General features: G+C 43.6%; 1 protein-coding gene across 1 annotated transcript in view; it reads left to right on the top strand.

Annotated features, from left to right (window-relative positions):
• Positions 1 to 16,272, top strand: part of inpp5a (inositol polyphosphate-5-phosphatase A) — a 147,849-nt gene that overhangs the window by 37,446 nt on the left and 94,131 nt on the right. The window contains exon 2 of the mRNA XM_084562292.1: positions 6,193 to 6,234. Coding sequence (XP_084418418.1) covers positions 6,193 to 6,234 — 42 coding nt within the window. The remainder of the gene's footprint in view (positions 1 to 6,192; positions 6,235 to 16,272) is intronic.

The following is a 16,272-nucleotide window of genomic DNA, read 5'->3' as shown; positions in this document are numbered from 1 at the left end:
TTTTCAATTATGTCGGTTGCGAGCTGCAGCGCAAAGCAGTTTATAGAAGTGTATTTCTCTCGCCCCGGTGCCTGTCTGGTGTGAGAACGCGAGCTTGAAACGAGAACCGCCGAGGGTGGACAAACTTAGAATTCAGCGGGACCTAATGAAAATAATAACACTGTAGCTGAAATTTAGGGCCAGGAGAAAACAGCTCGAGGATCCCTTTGGCGTATGAGGAGTAGGTGGTAGATGGAGGAAACTCATGTGGTGGCCATGTGTTCCCGGCAGAGCGCTGCGGGGGTCTTTAACGGGATTGGCCTTGACGTAATTTCCCTACCAGGCTGCTGTAATGCTGGGGAATGCTTCTGCAGTCGCAGCTAGAGAATGCCTTTACTGAGGAGTGCGCGAACTCCAGGTCACGACCCTTGGGACTCCGAGGAGAACTGAAGGTTGTGACCTATGGGACGCCAGCAGGGCTTCACGTTACTATTCTTACCCAACAGTCACATCCAGACTTACCAAATTTAAATTTATCTGTTTATAATTCATCTTATATTCCTAGTAGTAAGTAGTAACGGTTGTCTGGTGAGCATGAAGTCTAATATGGGTTGTGCTATCTTCTCAAAACGTATGTGTACAAGTTTTGAGACATCACTTCCTGTGGTTAGAGATCACCACACGTGGAATTTAGTTTTGTGCAGAAAAGACTCTTAATTAGACACGTGCAAGCAGCCGGTTGCCGAAACCTAACTATGTGATTCAGGTCAGAGTCGGTTTAAAAAGCGTGCTCCCAAGTCAGCCCATCTGGTGTGGTCTAGTCATACAGATACTTTTGCTTTAGTTGTGCTAATGAAACCTTTTGTCGCCCACCTCATGAAAAGCATATCGTGATTAGGATTCGGTGTTTATTTTAGCGGGACTATTTATACGGCAAATAAAAACCGAAGTACCTACATCGCTTGAAACGTTTAGGAGTGTGAGAACTTGTAACGCCCACCTAGACCAGACCAGGCACCCCCCACCCCATAGCAATGACACTCCTTGATCCCAAACTGATCAAGTATCTGATGAGGCCCCTCCCCTCAACCCATAGTACTCAAAGCCCCCCACTAACAAGATTCTGTTGCCAGACGCCACAGGACACCCTCAGAAGGCCCATGTCCATTCTCTGATGAGTTTTGGAGGCACAAGAGAGCCCTGCACAATATTAGCAAGGCGGTCATAATGTTATCCCTGATCGGTGTATGGCTTGCAAAGTTATAGCATGCAAAGCTCGATTGCTTTGCATGCTATTTGTATTTGTCCAGTTCCAAGAATGGACATTTGCAACTGGCAAATGTCACAAGACAGTCTTACCTGCACTCAGGGCTTAGAGAAAGTGCTGCGACCTACTTAAAAGAAGAGCTGAGGGTTGGAGTTGTTCGTTTCTTTCACTGTCACGTCAAAGAGCGAAGGAAGACGAGGGTACATGTAGTCAAACTGAAAGTCACATTTCTGCCCAGGGTCTTCTTGCGAGGTCTTTCACGCTCGTTCCTTTGTCGTGGTTCGAGTGCAGCTCGGTGGAGGTTGGCAGGGTTCATGATCCCGTTCTTTGCCGATGGTTTTGTGTAGTGGGAAAGGTCTCCAGAGCTACCTTTTCTGGCTGAGGTGATAATAGATTTCCGGTAAAACCCATGCAAAGGCTCTTAGTGCCCCACGCTGTAAGAAAAGTAGGCCATCGACGGAGAAAACAGAGGCATGGGCAAAGAAGAGAGAGGAGGTGGAGAGAACGAAGCGAGTGAAAGAGCCAGCAGAGGAAGAGGAGGTGTATGTGGAGGGTTTATTTTTACCTCTCTGCCTGTATAGCCCCACTTCCTAATTAACTGCAAATTAACTCCTGATAAGCGAAGAGCCGAGGCTACAGATTTAGACTCGGCCCGTCCTCCCTTTCCCTTCTGCTATTAGCCCACTTTCTCTTCGGGGCTCGGGCCTCCGAGGGCCCCGCCGGACTCTCCCGCGAGCCACCCGGGCAGGGCCAACATCTGTTCCCCAGAATCACTCGCACATCTCTGCTGCACATCAGAAGCTGGAGGCTCGGGCTAAATCTCAGCGGCGCTCTACTCTAGAAAAGCCTTGCATAGGTTTCCACACGGCCGATCTGCGCCTGCCGTCGATATAGGACACACACGAAATCGCCCGGATGAGATACTTTAAGACTTGTTCGTAAAACTGTCAACAGTACAGTTGGTTTTATTATCTCATTACCCACGGTCACCTCTGCCTCTTTTTAAGAGAGATTTATTTAGTTGCTGCAGTCACTGTCTCTCCGTGCAGCCGAGTGTCTTTGTGATATGAGTTTGAACACAGGAAGCCTTTGAAATTGCAGAGAGTGCCGCTAACAGTGGTCCTGGGAGAAACAACCAATGGAAAGAGCTAAAAATATCAGGATGATTCGTCAAGGGCTGCCACGTTACTGGATGGCGCTATCGCCGGCGATCCCGCACTTCAGAGGATTAAGGATCTAAAGCTGACACATGTAAACTTATGACTGTGTTCGGGCCCCCCCCCCCCCCCCCCTTTTTTTTTTAACAACGCTACCCTGGCAGTCAGGTGGTAGCGTTCTGGTGCCGGACCTTTCTGTTCCTCTGTGTGCCTGTCTCCGTCTCACTCTCCTTTTCTCTTCCTCCGTCCATGTGACTAATGACAAGGTCCGCTGCTTATGTCCTTATATAGACCTATGCTCTGTCTGATCTGGCTGAAGCTGGGACGATGGTGCACCACACATGCACACACACACACACACTTGCTAAGTTCTGAGACATTTAGGTTTCCTTAGAAATGCCTCCCTGGGCCAGTTATTATTATTATTTCTTTTTAATCTGCTCGTTTGTTAGCGTTACATCTGTGGAAAGTACAGGTGTACAGGTCAGGGCATCGCTTTGGAAATAATTCATTCGTTGATGTTAAAGGGATGTATTTGCACTTACTTGCCTGCCAGAGTGTGTGTTAGGTGCAGACCGGTTAGCTTAGCTTAGCATGAAGACTGGAAGAAAAGGCACAGTGGAGCTGCCTGGAAATCTGCTCTGGCTGGAGATGTTGTGCTGGTTGAACGTAAAAAAACTGTGGTTAGGCAAGAAATATATACAGCGTGTAATTCCTCTAAAGCCACAAACTGACACTTTTACACAGTTGTATGCAACGGCAATTAAACTAACTCTCTGTTAGAGGTTAAACTTTAGACTGAGCCAGGCTAGCTGGGTTCCCCCCGCCGTCATACTTAATGTTAAAGGGGAAATGAAACGCTCAATCAAATAAACCGCATTTGATAAATGGAGTTCTCTAAACGGAGTTGCTCTTATCAGCAATATGCACCGATCGCGCATAACATTATGACCACTGACAGGAGAAGCGAATAGCATCGACCGTCTTCTGACGATTCAACTTTCTGCTGGGAGACTGTTGGCAAACCTGGCATTCATTCATTGGTGTGGATGTTACTTAGACATGTAGTTCCCACCTAGACCAGACCAGGCACCCCCACCCCATAGCAATGACACTCCTTGATGGCAGCAACCATCCCCAGCAGGATGCAGCCTGACACAGACACAAAACACTTTAAAAACAACTATAAAGAAAACATGAAGAACAGCACAAGGTGTTGACCTGGCCTCCAACATCACTAGATTCCAAACTGATCAAGTATCTGTGGGATGATCCACAGAGACCCACACTATATTAGAAAGTTGGTCATAATGTAATGCTTGATCGGTGTATAACACACAATATAAATATAGTGAAAGATGGAGACAGAGGAGCAACAGGACATCAGACGACAAGCTAGCAAGTCACCCCTATGTCTCAATCTAACTAACTCTCGTCTGAGTTGCTCATTATGATCAAAAGAAAGCCTCCTGTTAGAAAAGCAGCATTTGAATATACCCCCCTTGTTCAGTAAAGTGCACATAGATAAGAGTGAAACAGAATGATGGAGCAAAACTGAGTGAGTCTGTCATATCAGTTAATCAGAGAACAACCCTTGATCCGGCTGAGAGATTTCCACGTGGAGACGAGACGCTCATCCGCGCTGTCACTGACGACGCAACTCGGCGAGCCGACCGGTTGCGCTACAGGTCGTTTTACGTAAAGAGATAACAGACGGAAAACCCCGGTCGTTTTGCATGTGCTTCCATATCAGGGGAAAATAAATAATATTGCTGTACGAACATTATTTTGTCAATATGGGAAATGTTTTTTTTGTGATAAAGTTATCTTGAGGTATTTTGTGTGATTTGCGCTTGTTGGAGTCGCCCAAGGTTAGAGCGCTAGCGCGTGTATTATATTAAGGCTTTATTAACGATACCAACAGAGCCTGCAGATCCCTTGTGTGTTCTTATTATAGACTCGTCTTGTTCGGACCAACTTCCCAACGCACACACACTAAGACACACACACACGCGCACAAACACACACGTTCATCAGACCTAGTTATCGACATCGGGAGATCTCTCCTTAAATGGTAGACTGCCAAGGGCCCTGTCTCTGTTTTCCACTGCACAAACCAAATGAAGTCCAGGTCTGGGAATAGCCTTTTAAAGTGGAGGAGAGAGAGACAGAGAGAGAGGGAGAGAGAGGGAGAGAACGAACGAATGACGGAGACGGGCAGAGTGAAAGGAAGTGAGAAACAGGAATGATGGTGAGAGGAGTGTTGATGCCTTGGAGACTGAGATCTGTGACCCTGTGAGAAGAATACTGTAACTGGAGCGAGGCGGCAACCTGCCAGTAGATGCACATGTATCGGTGCATTGCTTTACGCGACACAAGGTCCATACAGTGTGCACAAAATATCACGCACAAACTGTGTTTAGAGTTATAGAGTGTAGAAGGATGTACAAGGATGGGATTTGAGTGAATGTGCTCACTCGCAGGATGAGAAACCCTCCAGATTTACAACCTATAGACACAAGGAGACAAAAAGATAATAATAATAATATTAATTAAATAGATCTGTCATTCTTCAGCCAGCTAGAAAAAATCCCCAGACAAATTTCAGAATTAGACTGAGCAACATTTAGCAGTAGTCGATATAATCTAGGGGCGGCAGGGTGGCGCAGTGGTTAGCACTGGCTGCTCCAGCTACCCCTTTTTTTTAAAGACATGCTCGTTGGGTTAGCTGCTGACTCTTAAGAGTGGTTTTTACACCTAGTGTGTTGTTTTGAAGCTGGGAGCGTTTCTCCGCAGCGTTGGCTCGTCGTGGCTGCTGCTAAACACGAGAACCTCACCCGGCCCCGGAACAGATCAAATCTTGGCTCAGTTACGACCTCTCGCTGTCGTGAGAGCACCCACGGGTTGATACAACCTGCTGTATGTGCTTGACCAAACGTTGTAATGCCGGCGCATATTTTCAATGGGACTATTTCTTGAATCCACCTTTTTTTTCTGCAAAATTATGACCAATCGCAAAATTTGAGAGCGTGTCAGGACTTGCTTTGCTGTAATTGCCCTGTGAACACAAACTTTTGGTTCTTTGTCTCTTTGTGTTAGCTATGTGATTAACTACCGACCTTTGTTATTACCATATTATTATAATTATCATTATATTATCATTTATATTATACTTTTTGATAATGTTTTCCAAACACACCGGTCGCTAACCTGCTCTGTAGTTTACCGTAGCATGTGAAGCTACTTGTGTTGTTCACTAACAAAATTTTACGTTACAGCGACTTCCCCGATGTTTGTGCTCTTGATTTTTTTTAGACCATGTAGATTTAGAATTATTATTTAAAGAGAGTTGGTCTAAAAACCCGAAGAAACGACTCCAGACATAACGTGAGCTAGCTAAACTTTATAAGCGCTAGCTAGCAAAGTAGGATCGAAATTCAGCAGTTTTCTTAAAATACGTTTTCTTCGCTGATACTTTATTTAATCTTACGTACATTTGCTGAATAGAATGCCACGATTCAGCAGCTCATGTTAAGTATTAATGAACATGAACTGCACTGTTTGTGGCTAAACCCAATATCCGCGTTATTACGGAAATTTAAAGACAGACTGATACGATACGCATGATCTTATTTGATGTGTCATATACTGTATAGATAGTTGCATCATAATTAAGGGCTGTTATTAAGACATCAAGGTTTTATAAAATTTTGTGGGAAACGCTGCGTTATAGTTCAAATTTTCTAAATTATGTGGCTAACAGTTTGTGTTTTTTCTTTCTTTTTCCAGCCGGACAATCTACAGAAGACATGGCTGAGGGAATTCTACCAGGTAAGCGATAACTCCATCCAGGCTCAAGTATTTAAAAATGATTTTTGATCTAACAAGTTAGTTGAGTCTCCTTCAGCTCTCAGGATGGGCTGCTTTAGCTGTTTCACTGTGGCTGAACACCGCTCAACTAAATGAGATACGTTCAAGTGTTTTTTTTTTACGTAAGCATGCACGGTCGCAGCTTCGTCCTACACTTCTTATATGCGTCCAGTTCTGCTTCATTAACTCATGAACAGTGTGACGTCTTAGCCCCGGGGCCGCGCCGATTGAACCCTTAATGCAGTCATTGTTTGTTAAATCATTTGGTGAATGATGATTATCTCTCATGACGTCACAAGTTGCATAAAATCTTCTTAAAAGTTGAAAAAAAAAAAAAAAAAAAACACACATACAACAGTCACTTTGTGTGTTACTTCGCTGCACGTCAGCTTCACTGCACAGCCTTTGCCAGAAGTGTAATCAACTTACGTTTTTCAGCATCGTCCCTTCCTCCTCTGGTGGTTTAGTGGTCGTCGTGCAGCGGCTGTGCTCTTCCGGCCTGCTGTGTGTTTCTGTAGCTTTAAGTGCTATCATGAGACAGTGACCACGGACCTTGAGGATAGCCCATGTGATTTTCCTTTAAGCTGTAGATCAAGCCGACCCGAGGCGTGCGCTACGTGTGCTGCAGCGCCGTAACACGTTAAATGCATGCTTTTTGATCACCCTTCCATTTGTAATCCTTCCACAAACATCTTGCAGACGAGTGCAGGGTTAAACAACTCTGATCTTTTTCACCCTATTCTAACCCCTAATTACGTTGACAGTGTTTTCTTTTCTTTTCAAAAAGCACAAGCTCGAGCTCAGTCATGTTTCGTATCTTACCTTTTCATCTAGATAGGAACCCCTGACTAACCGCAACTCTTTCCACTGGGTTAAGGGAAGTGAGGCAGCCAGACCTCTAAACTGCTGTCAGAAAGTGCTGCTGAAAGTGACAGACCAAGAAAAGAGCAAGATCGTTTTGCCGTTGCCAGAACCTTTTTTTTTTTGTTTTGTTTTTCACATTTCTGCTGCGTTTGAGAATTTTAAATAAGGAAATTCAGTGTACAAAATGCATCGGTGCAATATGTTTTCATTAAAACGCTGGTTCTAGACGCCATATGTTTGCAGGTTGGAGCAGATAAACTTAAATGCGCCTACTTTTCTGGTCAAATTTTTTTTTTCTTTCCACTCTTCTGCTGTCATAACACCTTGTATGCTGTTATTCCACAAAGGGTTGATTGCTAATACCTGTAGTTTAGATGAAAATAAGGTTTTAGGCAAATTAGATGCATTTACAATGATATTAATATGTGTTGTCACTGATACACAATGAAAGGGATCTGATTTGTGTAATAGCTGTCAGCAAAGGTCAAAAAGACATTTCTAGTCAGCGATGAGTGAATCTGAATGCTCAGTGCTATGAAACAGTGGGAGATGAAAGGAAAAAACAACTCTTATCAGCCAGCTCTAACTAGTACTACTTTAAAAGTGAGTGTTCTGAAGCTAGTAATGACTCAGCATGAACTGAAAGTAATGTGCTTTGGGAATCAGTGCTAGCGTTAGCGAGGCAGACAGAATACATCATACTTTCCAACCAAACACGTAAGAGAGAGCTCGACGCTGTGCCGATAGTCGGCCCCGGTGGCCACTTGTGGTATTACAACTTGAAATCTGTAAGAGACTTGAAACACAGCTGCAGATAGGGTTGAATAAATCTTTGTGTTGTGAATATTTATCTACAGAAACACTGCTGCACTTATGCAGGGTGCCAGATGGTGCAAAAACAAAAGATCGTTAACTCGATCGGCTTACATGCCAGATGAACAACGGGTGCCATCCATCTTTAAGTTCATTATCCAGCTCTTGGCACACAAATAAATAAAATTTACACCACAATGGGACTTTCTACATGTCCAGAACCGTAAAAGGATAGATACCTTAAATGTTTCTAATAGCTAATGCTATGCTAAAAGCCTCTTTCTAGGCTAGAGGAGGTTACCTGTCCTCTAGTGCACCACTGATGTCAAATGTCAATAATATCATAGTATAATGGTAAAAATGATGATAGATGTGGGTCCTCTTTTTAAAAATAGAAAAATCTGAACAATATCTTAAACATTATAGTAGTTATAGTGTGTCTTTGCACAGAAAGTGGGACAAATTCAAATTTCTGTCACTTCAGAAATCAAACTCGAAGTCCAAAAATTGGCACAAAGAGGCGAAAATCAACAGATAATGACAGATTAGGAGAAGAATCACTTGTTTTCTGAGAAATAAAAACAAAAAGAAGCAAAGAATACAATTAGCCAGTCCTCGTATTCATCAGGAAGGACGTAATCCAGAACCGAGCAGCGTCACTCAACAGTCAGGCGTAATAGCCCGGTATTGATTTGTGTGTCGGTGATGGCGGCGCGATGGTTCCGGCCAAACCGCATTAGAGCCACGAATATGCGTAGGCCGATGATGTACTGCCGCCATCTCGACTGTACGGCGGGTGACGCACATGTCACCACCTATACAACACAAACGCACACACTACCCACCACACCAAGGTGTGATCCTAAGAGCCACAACGGTTTCTCTTTCTCGTCAATGAGTAGAAAATGATGCAAGGGTGACTTTCTTACTCAGAAGTGATATTACTTATTTTAACAATAACTTATTTATAACAATTTTCCAGGTATCAACGTACACTTAAACACTGGAGGGACAATGTGTAGGTTTCCCTTGTGCCTCCAAAACAGTTGTGACTCATCAGAGAATGGACATGGGCCTTCTGAGGGTTTCCTGTGGTGTCTGGCAGCAGAATCTTGTTAGCGGGGGCCTTTGAGGGGAGGGGTGTCTGTGGCTCATCCCACAGATACTTGATCAGTTTAGGATCTAGTGAATTTGGAGGCCAGGTCAACACCTTGTGCTGTTTTTCTTTAACAGTTTTTTTGTGTGTGTGCCTGTGTCAGGCTGCATCCTGCTGGGGATGACTGTTGCCATCAAGGACTGTCATTGCTATGGGGTTGTGGGTATCTGGTCTGGTCTAGGTGGGTGGTACATGTCGAAGTAACATCCACATGAATGGATGGGTCCAAAAGATCCAAAGGTTTCCCAGCAGAACACTGTCACAAGATGGTCAATGTTATTTACTTTACTTTACTAGTTTATGATCTGTTTGGAAAACTGTCAGTGAGGGTTTCTATTCTAGGATGCTGCACTGTTGCACTACATTTTATTCTGTGTTTTTGTGAGCTGAAGTCAAACAGACTTTTAGTTTCAGGTGCTGCTAACATAAATACACAAGCCCTTCACAGAGAAGAGAAATGAACCAACAATAATTTGTAGGAAACTCGCTCCTTTAAAGTGAAACTAAGCTCTTCCATGTGTAGTTGGCACTTACTGCTTCTATTTACGCACACATTGAGAATTAAACATGACTGAACTCCTTCTTTAGTTTGTTTTCTTTTTGCTGCTGGTTAGACTTTGTTTGTGTGGACAGCTCAACCGCGGTTGGGAGTAGCTGGTAAAAGTAGTTAGTTCAAGCCAGAATGTAGACTCAAGTTTGAACACCTCAAACACTGACGATGAAAAAGCACACAGTCTTATTTGCCGTTCCCTGGAAGCACCGGTCCATTTGCTTACGGCAGAAAATATTCCGGACTCTCCCTAAACGCACACACGCTCACCTTACTGTCGTCATTCAAGCAGACCTACCGTCGGCCGTAAATTCAAATGTTGCTTGTAGGACAAGCTGTTTAGTTGTTTAAATTTTGCACCAATAATTTGCAGCATGCAGAAACAGAATGCACATCAAATAGACTGAAAGTGATGCAGGACTAATAACCAAGAAACAAATATTGATATCCGTGATTAGATTTCCTGGTAATTGCCAGACCACTATGTTCCATTAAGTCTTCTTAATGTCACATTAATGTAAAATCAACAGCAATTATGTTACACAGAACAGAACATAATGTGGGAAGCCTCATGACTCCTGCGGCGGAAATGAGATTTAGCAGATGTTTTGTACATTTACAAGAAACCGTATTTGACACCAAGAACATTTTCTTTCCGCATGATGCCACTGATGTAATAATAATAATGTAGAGTCCCAATCCAGTATTTCAACACCTAGCACAGTTTGTATGTACGTTAGGACGAACTTAGCCTAAAATATGAATTATTTTCACTTTAGAAATAAAAAATGAACAAAAGCAATACCACTGACAGTGTGCGATTTTTCATTTTAAACCTTTATGGGCCAAGGAAACATGTTTGTGAAGTGTAGAAGCTTATGGTTTTCATTAGAGACGCACCGAAATGAAAAATCTTGGCCGAAACCGAAACACCGAAAGAAATTATTATGACAATTATTAGTACCATTGCATTTATGGCTATGACTGTGTACTAACCTCACTAACATCAAGCCATCGTAACTGCATAAATTAATAGTCATGTTTCAAAGAATAAATCAATTACAAAATTATGAAAATATTTATTTAGCACATTCCAACAATGCACAATATAAAATAAAATAAAAGCATAGCATATTTGTTTTTCTTTTTATGAAGAAAAATTTGTGCACTGCACCTTTAGAAAAATAGCGCTGTCCCTTTAAGAAAGACGGTAGTCTTAAGTGAAGTTGTGTGCCACTGAACAGGCATGTCGCAATAAAAAATGAAAAAACAAAAAGATGAACGTTTGTCTTGCTGTTTGTTTTGGAGGTGCAACAGATAAATGATTAGACTAACTTCTGAAACATTTTTTTTATTTTGATGATCTGCCCGCACTGCCTTCACGGTCTACCAGTCAATCGCGAGCGACGTATTGGGCACTCCTTTTGCCTCGGCACCATCACTGGTAAACTGCCTTGCTTGGATGTTTGGAGTTCAGGTGATAAATTAAATGCAAATCGCTATCAGGGGGTCTTTATATAACATTTATATAATACTTTATATATTGAAATACGTCCACAGGGCAGACATGCCCGTGCTGGCTGTTGTTGCTCGCGTCATCACAACATCCTGTTTCGGCCGCGTTGTTTCGGTGATAAAAGTCTTTCGGCCGAAAACCGAAAATGCACTTCTGGGCCATTTGGGCATCCCTAGTTTACATCCAGCCAATCAGAGAAGATCAAGGCAACGTTCTCAGGTCAAATCACAGTCTAATGTGGTCTGCAAGGTCCACCTCTACACGAACGCTGAGCATAACTGCTTTATTAGGTACCAGGAAGAAGTGGCCTAATGTTGTCTAATGTGATGATGTGTATTTTGGCAAGTGTCTGAATCAGCATTATGTTCTAATGACTAAGAACAACTCAAAAAAACATGAAGAACAGCACAAGGTGTTGACCTGGCCTCCAAATTCACTAGATCCCAAACTGATCAAGTATCCACAGAGGTCCCTCCCCTCAAAGGTCTCCACTAACATCATCCTGTTTCTGGACACCACAGGACACCCTCAGAAGGCCCATGTCCATTCTCTGATGAGTCTCCACAAGGGAGACCTACACGATATTAAGGAAGGTGGACATAATGTAATGTCTGTTGGTAGAAACATCGTCAAAGTTGGCTTTTCCCATGAAGCTGGTTGACACCTGACTACCAGATTTAGTAATTCAGCTTCAGGTCCATCCATCCATCCACCTACTACCTAATCACCTACCCACTGGTAACCATTGGTAACCATTATCAGAAATAAGATCCCACGGCGATCCATTGGAAGGGACAGGACTTACTATAGTCAATAAATGGTGATACAAACACTTTGATCCTTTTATGAATAAGCCCATAATCTCCAGTTTTATGTTTAACAACTATTATGCAACTATGAACAGTTGAACATGCAACCGTTGCGCTGTCAATTTACAGTTGTACTAAACCAACATAAAAGAAACTGCCGGCTCACATCACCCATGTTTGCGTTTGAACTCACCGCGGAGACTAGGGCCAGGTGGCACCTCCAGCCTGCACCTGAATGAAGAGGCTGGGAAGAGCTACGACCCACTGTACAGAGCTGGGATTTCCTGAATCATGCTAATCTGTTGGCCCATATTTTATTTACGCTAGATGGGTCAGAACTGTGCAGGACACACCTGAAAAAATAGAGCCACAGAAGCGCCCCAGTGGCCAGACACCAGGCTACTCAGTGTTGGTTTGGTGTCTCACGGCCCGTGACACATGCTTGCTCATGCTAGCGTGATTCTTGCTCATTCCCTTAGTGTTCATATACAAAAGAAGATGCCTTGCTAGCATTAGAGATTATAGAGTGATGGTCACTGAGCACACAGGTCAAACTCAGAGCAGCTCGTAGTCCTGGAGTCTCATGCGTCACCAATGGCTTGGATGGATTTTGAGCTATGTTATGTGGAGAGTGCTGAAATCAGAATTGCGGTTATAAAAATTGTTAACATTGTTTGCGTCCCAGCTGAGTTACTACTTGTGTGTTTGTTGAAAGTAATGTAATAATAAAAAAATACCGTCTGCAGATATTGGACCAATTTAAAATGCCAGAAAGTAATAAATACCTCAAATTCAAACCATGGAGGGAGTGTGTACTGAAATTTTAGCCTCAAAGAACCAAATAGCTCTACATATATTATATTATCTCCTTCGCCACATTCCTGTTTCTTATAGTTTGTTGTTCTAACGTCTCCAACAATGAGAGGAATGAAGCTGTTCTGGCTGCACGGTTTGGATTTTATTCTTTTTATAGCCTCTCTGATGGTCCAATGCAGCGTCCAACCAACAGCAGCACTTTAGAGATTGATCTGAAAAAACAAAACCCAGCGCTGATGTTTTTACAGACACTGCTGGTAGCTATAGAGTCCTTTTTCCATGCGTCTGTTAAGAAGCTTAAATGAATTTCTTCAGGCTAAATCTGTCAATGCCGAACAATTAAAACCGACCGCTGGCTGTCAGGATGATTTTAAAACCGGTTTGGAGCGTGCTTCATTATCCAGACTTAATGGTTTTTATGGTTTCTCTCGCGCCAAATAATCATAATCTACTGAATCGGCGTTATTGTTTCTAATGAATTTCCCCTCGGAGACTGTGCAGCTAGCTCTGCAGGTCAGAAGGCAGAAGATGATCCTCTACGCAACCTGCTTCGTCAACTTGGCTTCACTCTTCCTCGTATTTATTACCGTCGCCGGCATGCCAAAACATGTGTCGTTTGCCGGGTGATTCCAGCTTACACTTCTTGCTTAACACTCACGTTATTGGCTGTCGTGAGCATAAAGCATTCTGTGTGTGTGTGTGTGTGTGTGTGTGTGTGTGTGTGTGTGTGTGTGTGTGTGTGTGGAAAAGCATGTCCTGGTTACGGTCGCAGAGGAATTCTGTTTGCACTGTGTAGCAGGCTTGTGTATTTTAGAGGAAGGTGTCGCGTCTGCAGTGTTTGTGTGTGTATATATGTGTGTGTGTGTGTGTGTGCAGTGAAAAAAAAAAAGGGGGGGGAGGAAAAAAAAGCATGCAGGGAGAGAGGTGTGCCCCTGTGTGAACCAGCCAGGCCTGTAGCCTCATGCCAGCTCTGCGCTGCTGCCTGCTGACGTCATGGAAAGAAGCATCAGACTCTGAACTCTGCGCGGCTGGGAACAACCAGCAGCGGCGGTGGTGACGGCGGCGGCGGCAGCAGCGGCGGCGGCGGCTAGAGTTCGCTACAATCAGCCGCGCTGCACAACCTCCCGGTGATCCCTTTGTACACACAGTACTACGCTCAGTGCGTCTGCTGATCCGGCGGTCGGCCTTCTGTTTGGTCGTGAACTCTTAAAAAAAAAAAAAAAAAAAAAAGCCACGATGAAAAACCCCTCTACGGATGTGATAAAAGAAGAAGCACGTTGTACGTTGAGCACCGTGCAGTGACATGTGCTGACTTGGAAGGGATCCAGAGGCTGTTTCACACAGGAAAACGTTGGTCTCACTCCCAGTAAATTGAATCAGCACTGCACCATCAATCACAAACTGCACGACAACTTTTTTTTTTTTTTTTTTGGTCAGGAAACGAAGCGAAGAGACTGGAAACCAGTGTTTCCAATTCACTCTGCTCCAAGGCGACTGTATGCACTCTGCAATCAGCGACCGACTAATTAACAAGATCGTAACCACAAAGGTGTCATGTATTCTTTTTGAATTTCTGCAGTAATTACTCGTAAATCACTCACTTTTTTTTCCCTGCCTGGACGTGTGTTAGTGGAACTTTTTGTGTTTGCTGATGATTGGGACTTAGAAGAAGATCAGAACCCATTTTAGGAGAAATAAATAGAAATATATTATGTCTACATGTTATGCATCCTTTTGCAATTGTGTTTTTCCTGCAGTATCCTTTAAATCAGGGGTATCAGTGCCAACATGCAGCCTGATTTGATCTCAAGGGGGCCGGACCAGTAACTTAATAGCATAATAACCTATATATACATATAACTCCAAATCCTTCCCTTTATTTTAGAGTAAAGAAGTACAAACACACTATGTAGATGTTTGCATTTAATGAACTATCCTTATATAAAACATTTTATGAACAATCTGAAACTCCAGGGCAGTTCCGGTGCACAGCTGCCATCTGCTGTTTAGTTCCGTTGTGTTATTTCCACAACTCCTGCAAAAACTGCGCGACCCCTAGGGTTTCTTTTATTGAAAAATTGCAGTTAAAGTCTTTAATGCCATTTTTGCACTTTGCAGATTCATCCCGGCCCACTAGAGGGTCACCAGTGCTGCCATCTGCTGTTTAGTTCTGGGTCTAAGTGCCGTTGTTTTGTCCGCAACTCCGACTAAAACTGCGAGACCCCTAGTGGGCAAACTAGGAATAGCAGCTATTTTTATTAAGAGATTGCAGTGAAACTATTCAGTGTAATTTTCGCACTTTGCAAATTCACCTGTCGGGCCAGTTTTGGGCGGTATGTTGGCCCCCTGCACCCCCCAGTGGCTGCTGGTACATATGCAGGTTTGCTGCTTCTACATGCTGTGTCTTAGCATGCAGTATGTCATCAATGTCGCATCTTGTTTCCTGCAGCTCCCGCCCAGCAGATCGAGCCAGCACCTTGAGGAAATTCCCTGAGCAAATATAATTATATATACAGTATTTACGACACACCTTAATTGCAGCTCAAGAGTCGTGTTTGCGCCAGCTACCGCAAAAACCACTAGGCCTGCTTGTTGTTCCACATTGTTTAATCTGATTCTCGTGAATTCCTGCTCTTGCCAGCTGTGTTTTCTGACGGTGCTTCTTCATACCTAGAGTGTTTTTGCTGCAGATTCAGATGAACTGAGTTCAGAAGATTTTGCTTTGGGTCTTTATCGAATAGAGAAGTTAGAGAGGAATGTGGGCCAGTTACAGGAATCCGTGTACATGAATGCATCAGGGCTTAAATATGCACATCACCATCTGGCAGCTGACGCTTACTCATATATGTAGAGCCCGATAGAACAAATTGAAACTAAGATCGTCAGATTGTTCGTTAAGTAGCTTATGGGAACATCAGCGACTGCAGATTACAGGAAAGAGCAGCTCACTGCAAAAAACATCCTAGTTGATAGGATCGCGGTTTACAACTCTGTTTGATGGTCAATCTGTGTGACTCACCTGTCAACCATTATTATCCATGCAACGACAAATGCTTTTATTTCCTTATCTGAATCCAATCAAGTCCTGCATCGGAGGCTCTCGGCCCGTGTCAGGATTTCCCAGTCATTTACACGTAAGCAAAGCAGGGTCATTTGCCTGCCCCCCCCCCAACATGTGTGCAATAAACTGAGGTAAATGGGATTCTGCCACTGCTGCAGCAGGATAAACAGCGCTTTGCATCGCACCGCGCCGAGTTGAATAATCCCTCGGTCCCTCGATTTGCATGGGAAAGTTCCCTGGGCCGCCACAGGCCGCTGATTGTGTCAGGTCCTCGCGTCCAGCCTGTAAATCGTGATCTGTAAATCGCAGCGCTGCACACACAAACACACACAGGGCTACAGGTTATCAGTTTATTGATCAGATATTTAGTTTAAATGACTGTGTAGTTCTGTTATGGCTTTCTAACCTGCTGTT

The sequence above is a fragment of the Chelon labrosus genome (assembly GCF_963514085.1).
Source record: "Chelon labrosus genome assembly, chromosome: 15".
NCBI lineage: Eukaryota > Metazoa > Chordata > Actinopteri > Mugiliformes > Mugilidae > Chelon > Chelon labrosus.
The sequence above is the reverse complement of the archived record's forward strand: the minus strand, read 5'-3'. Positions and strand labels throughout refer to the sequence as shown.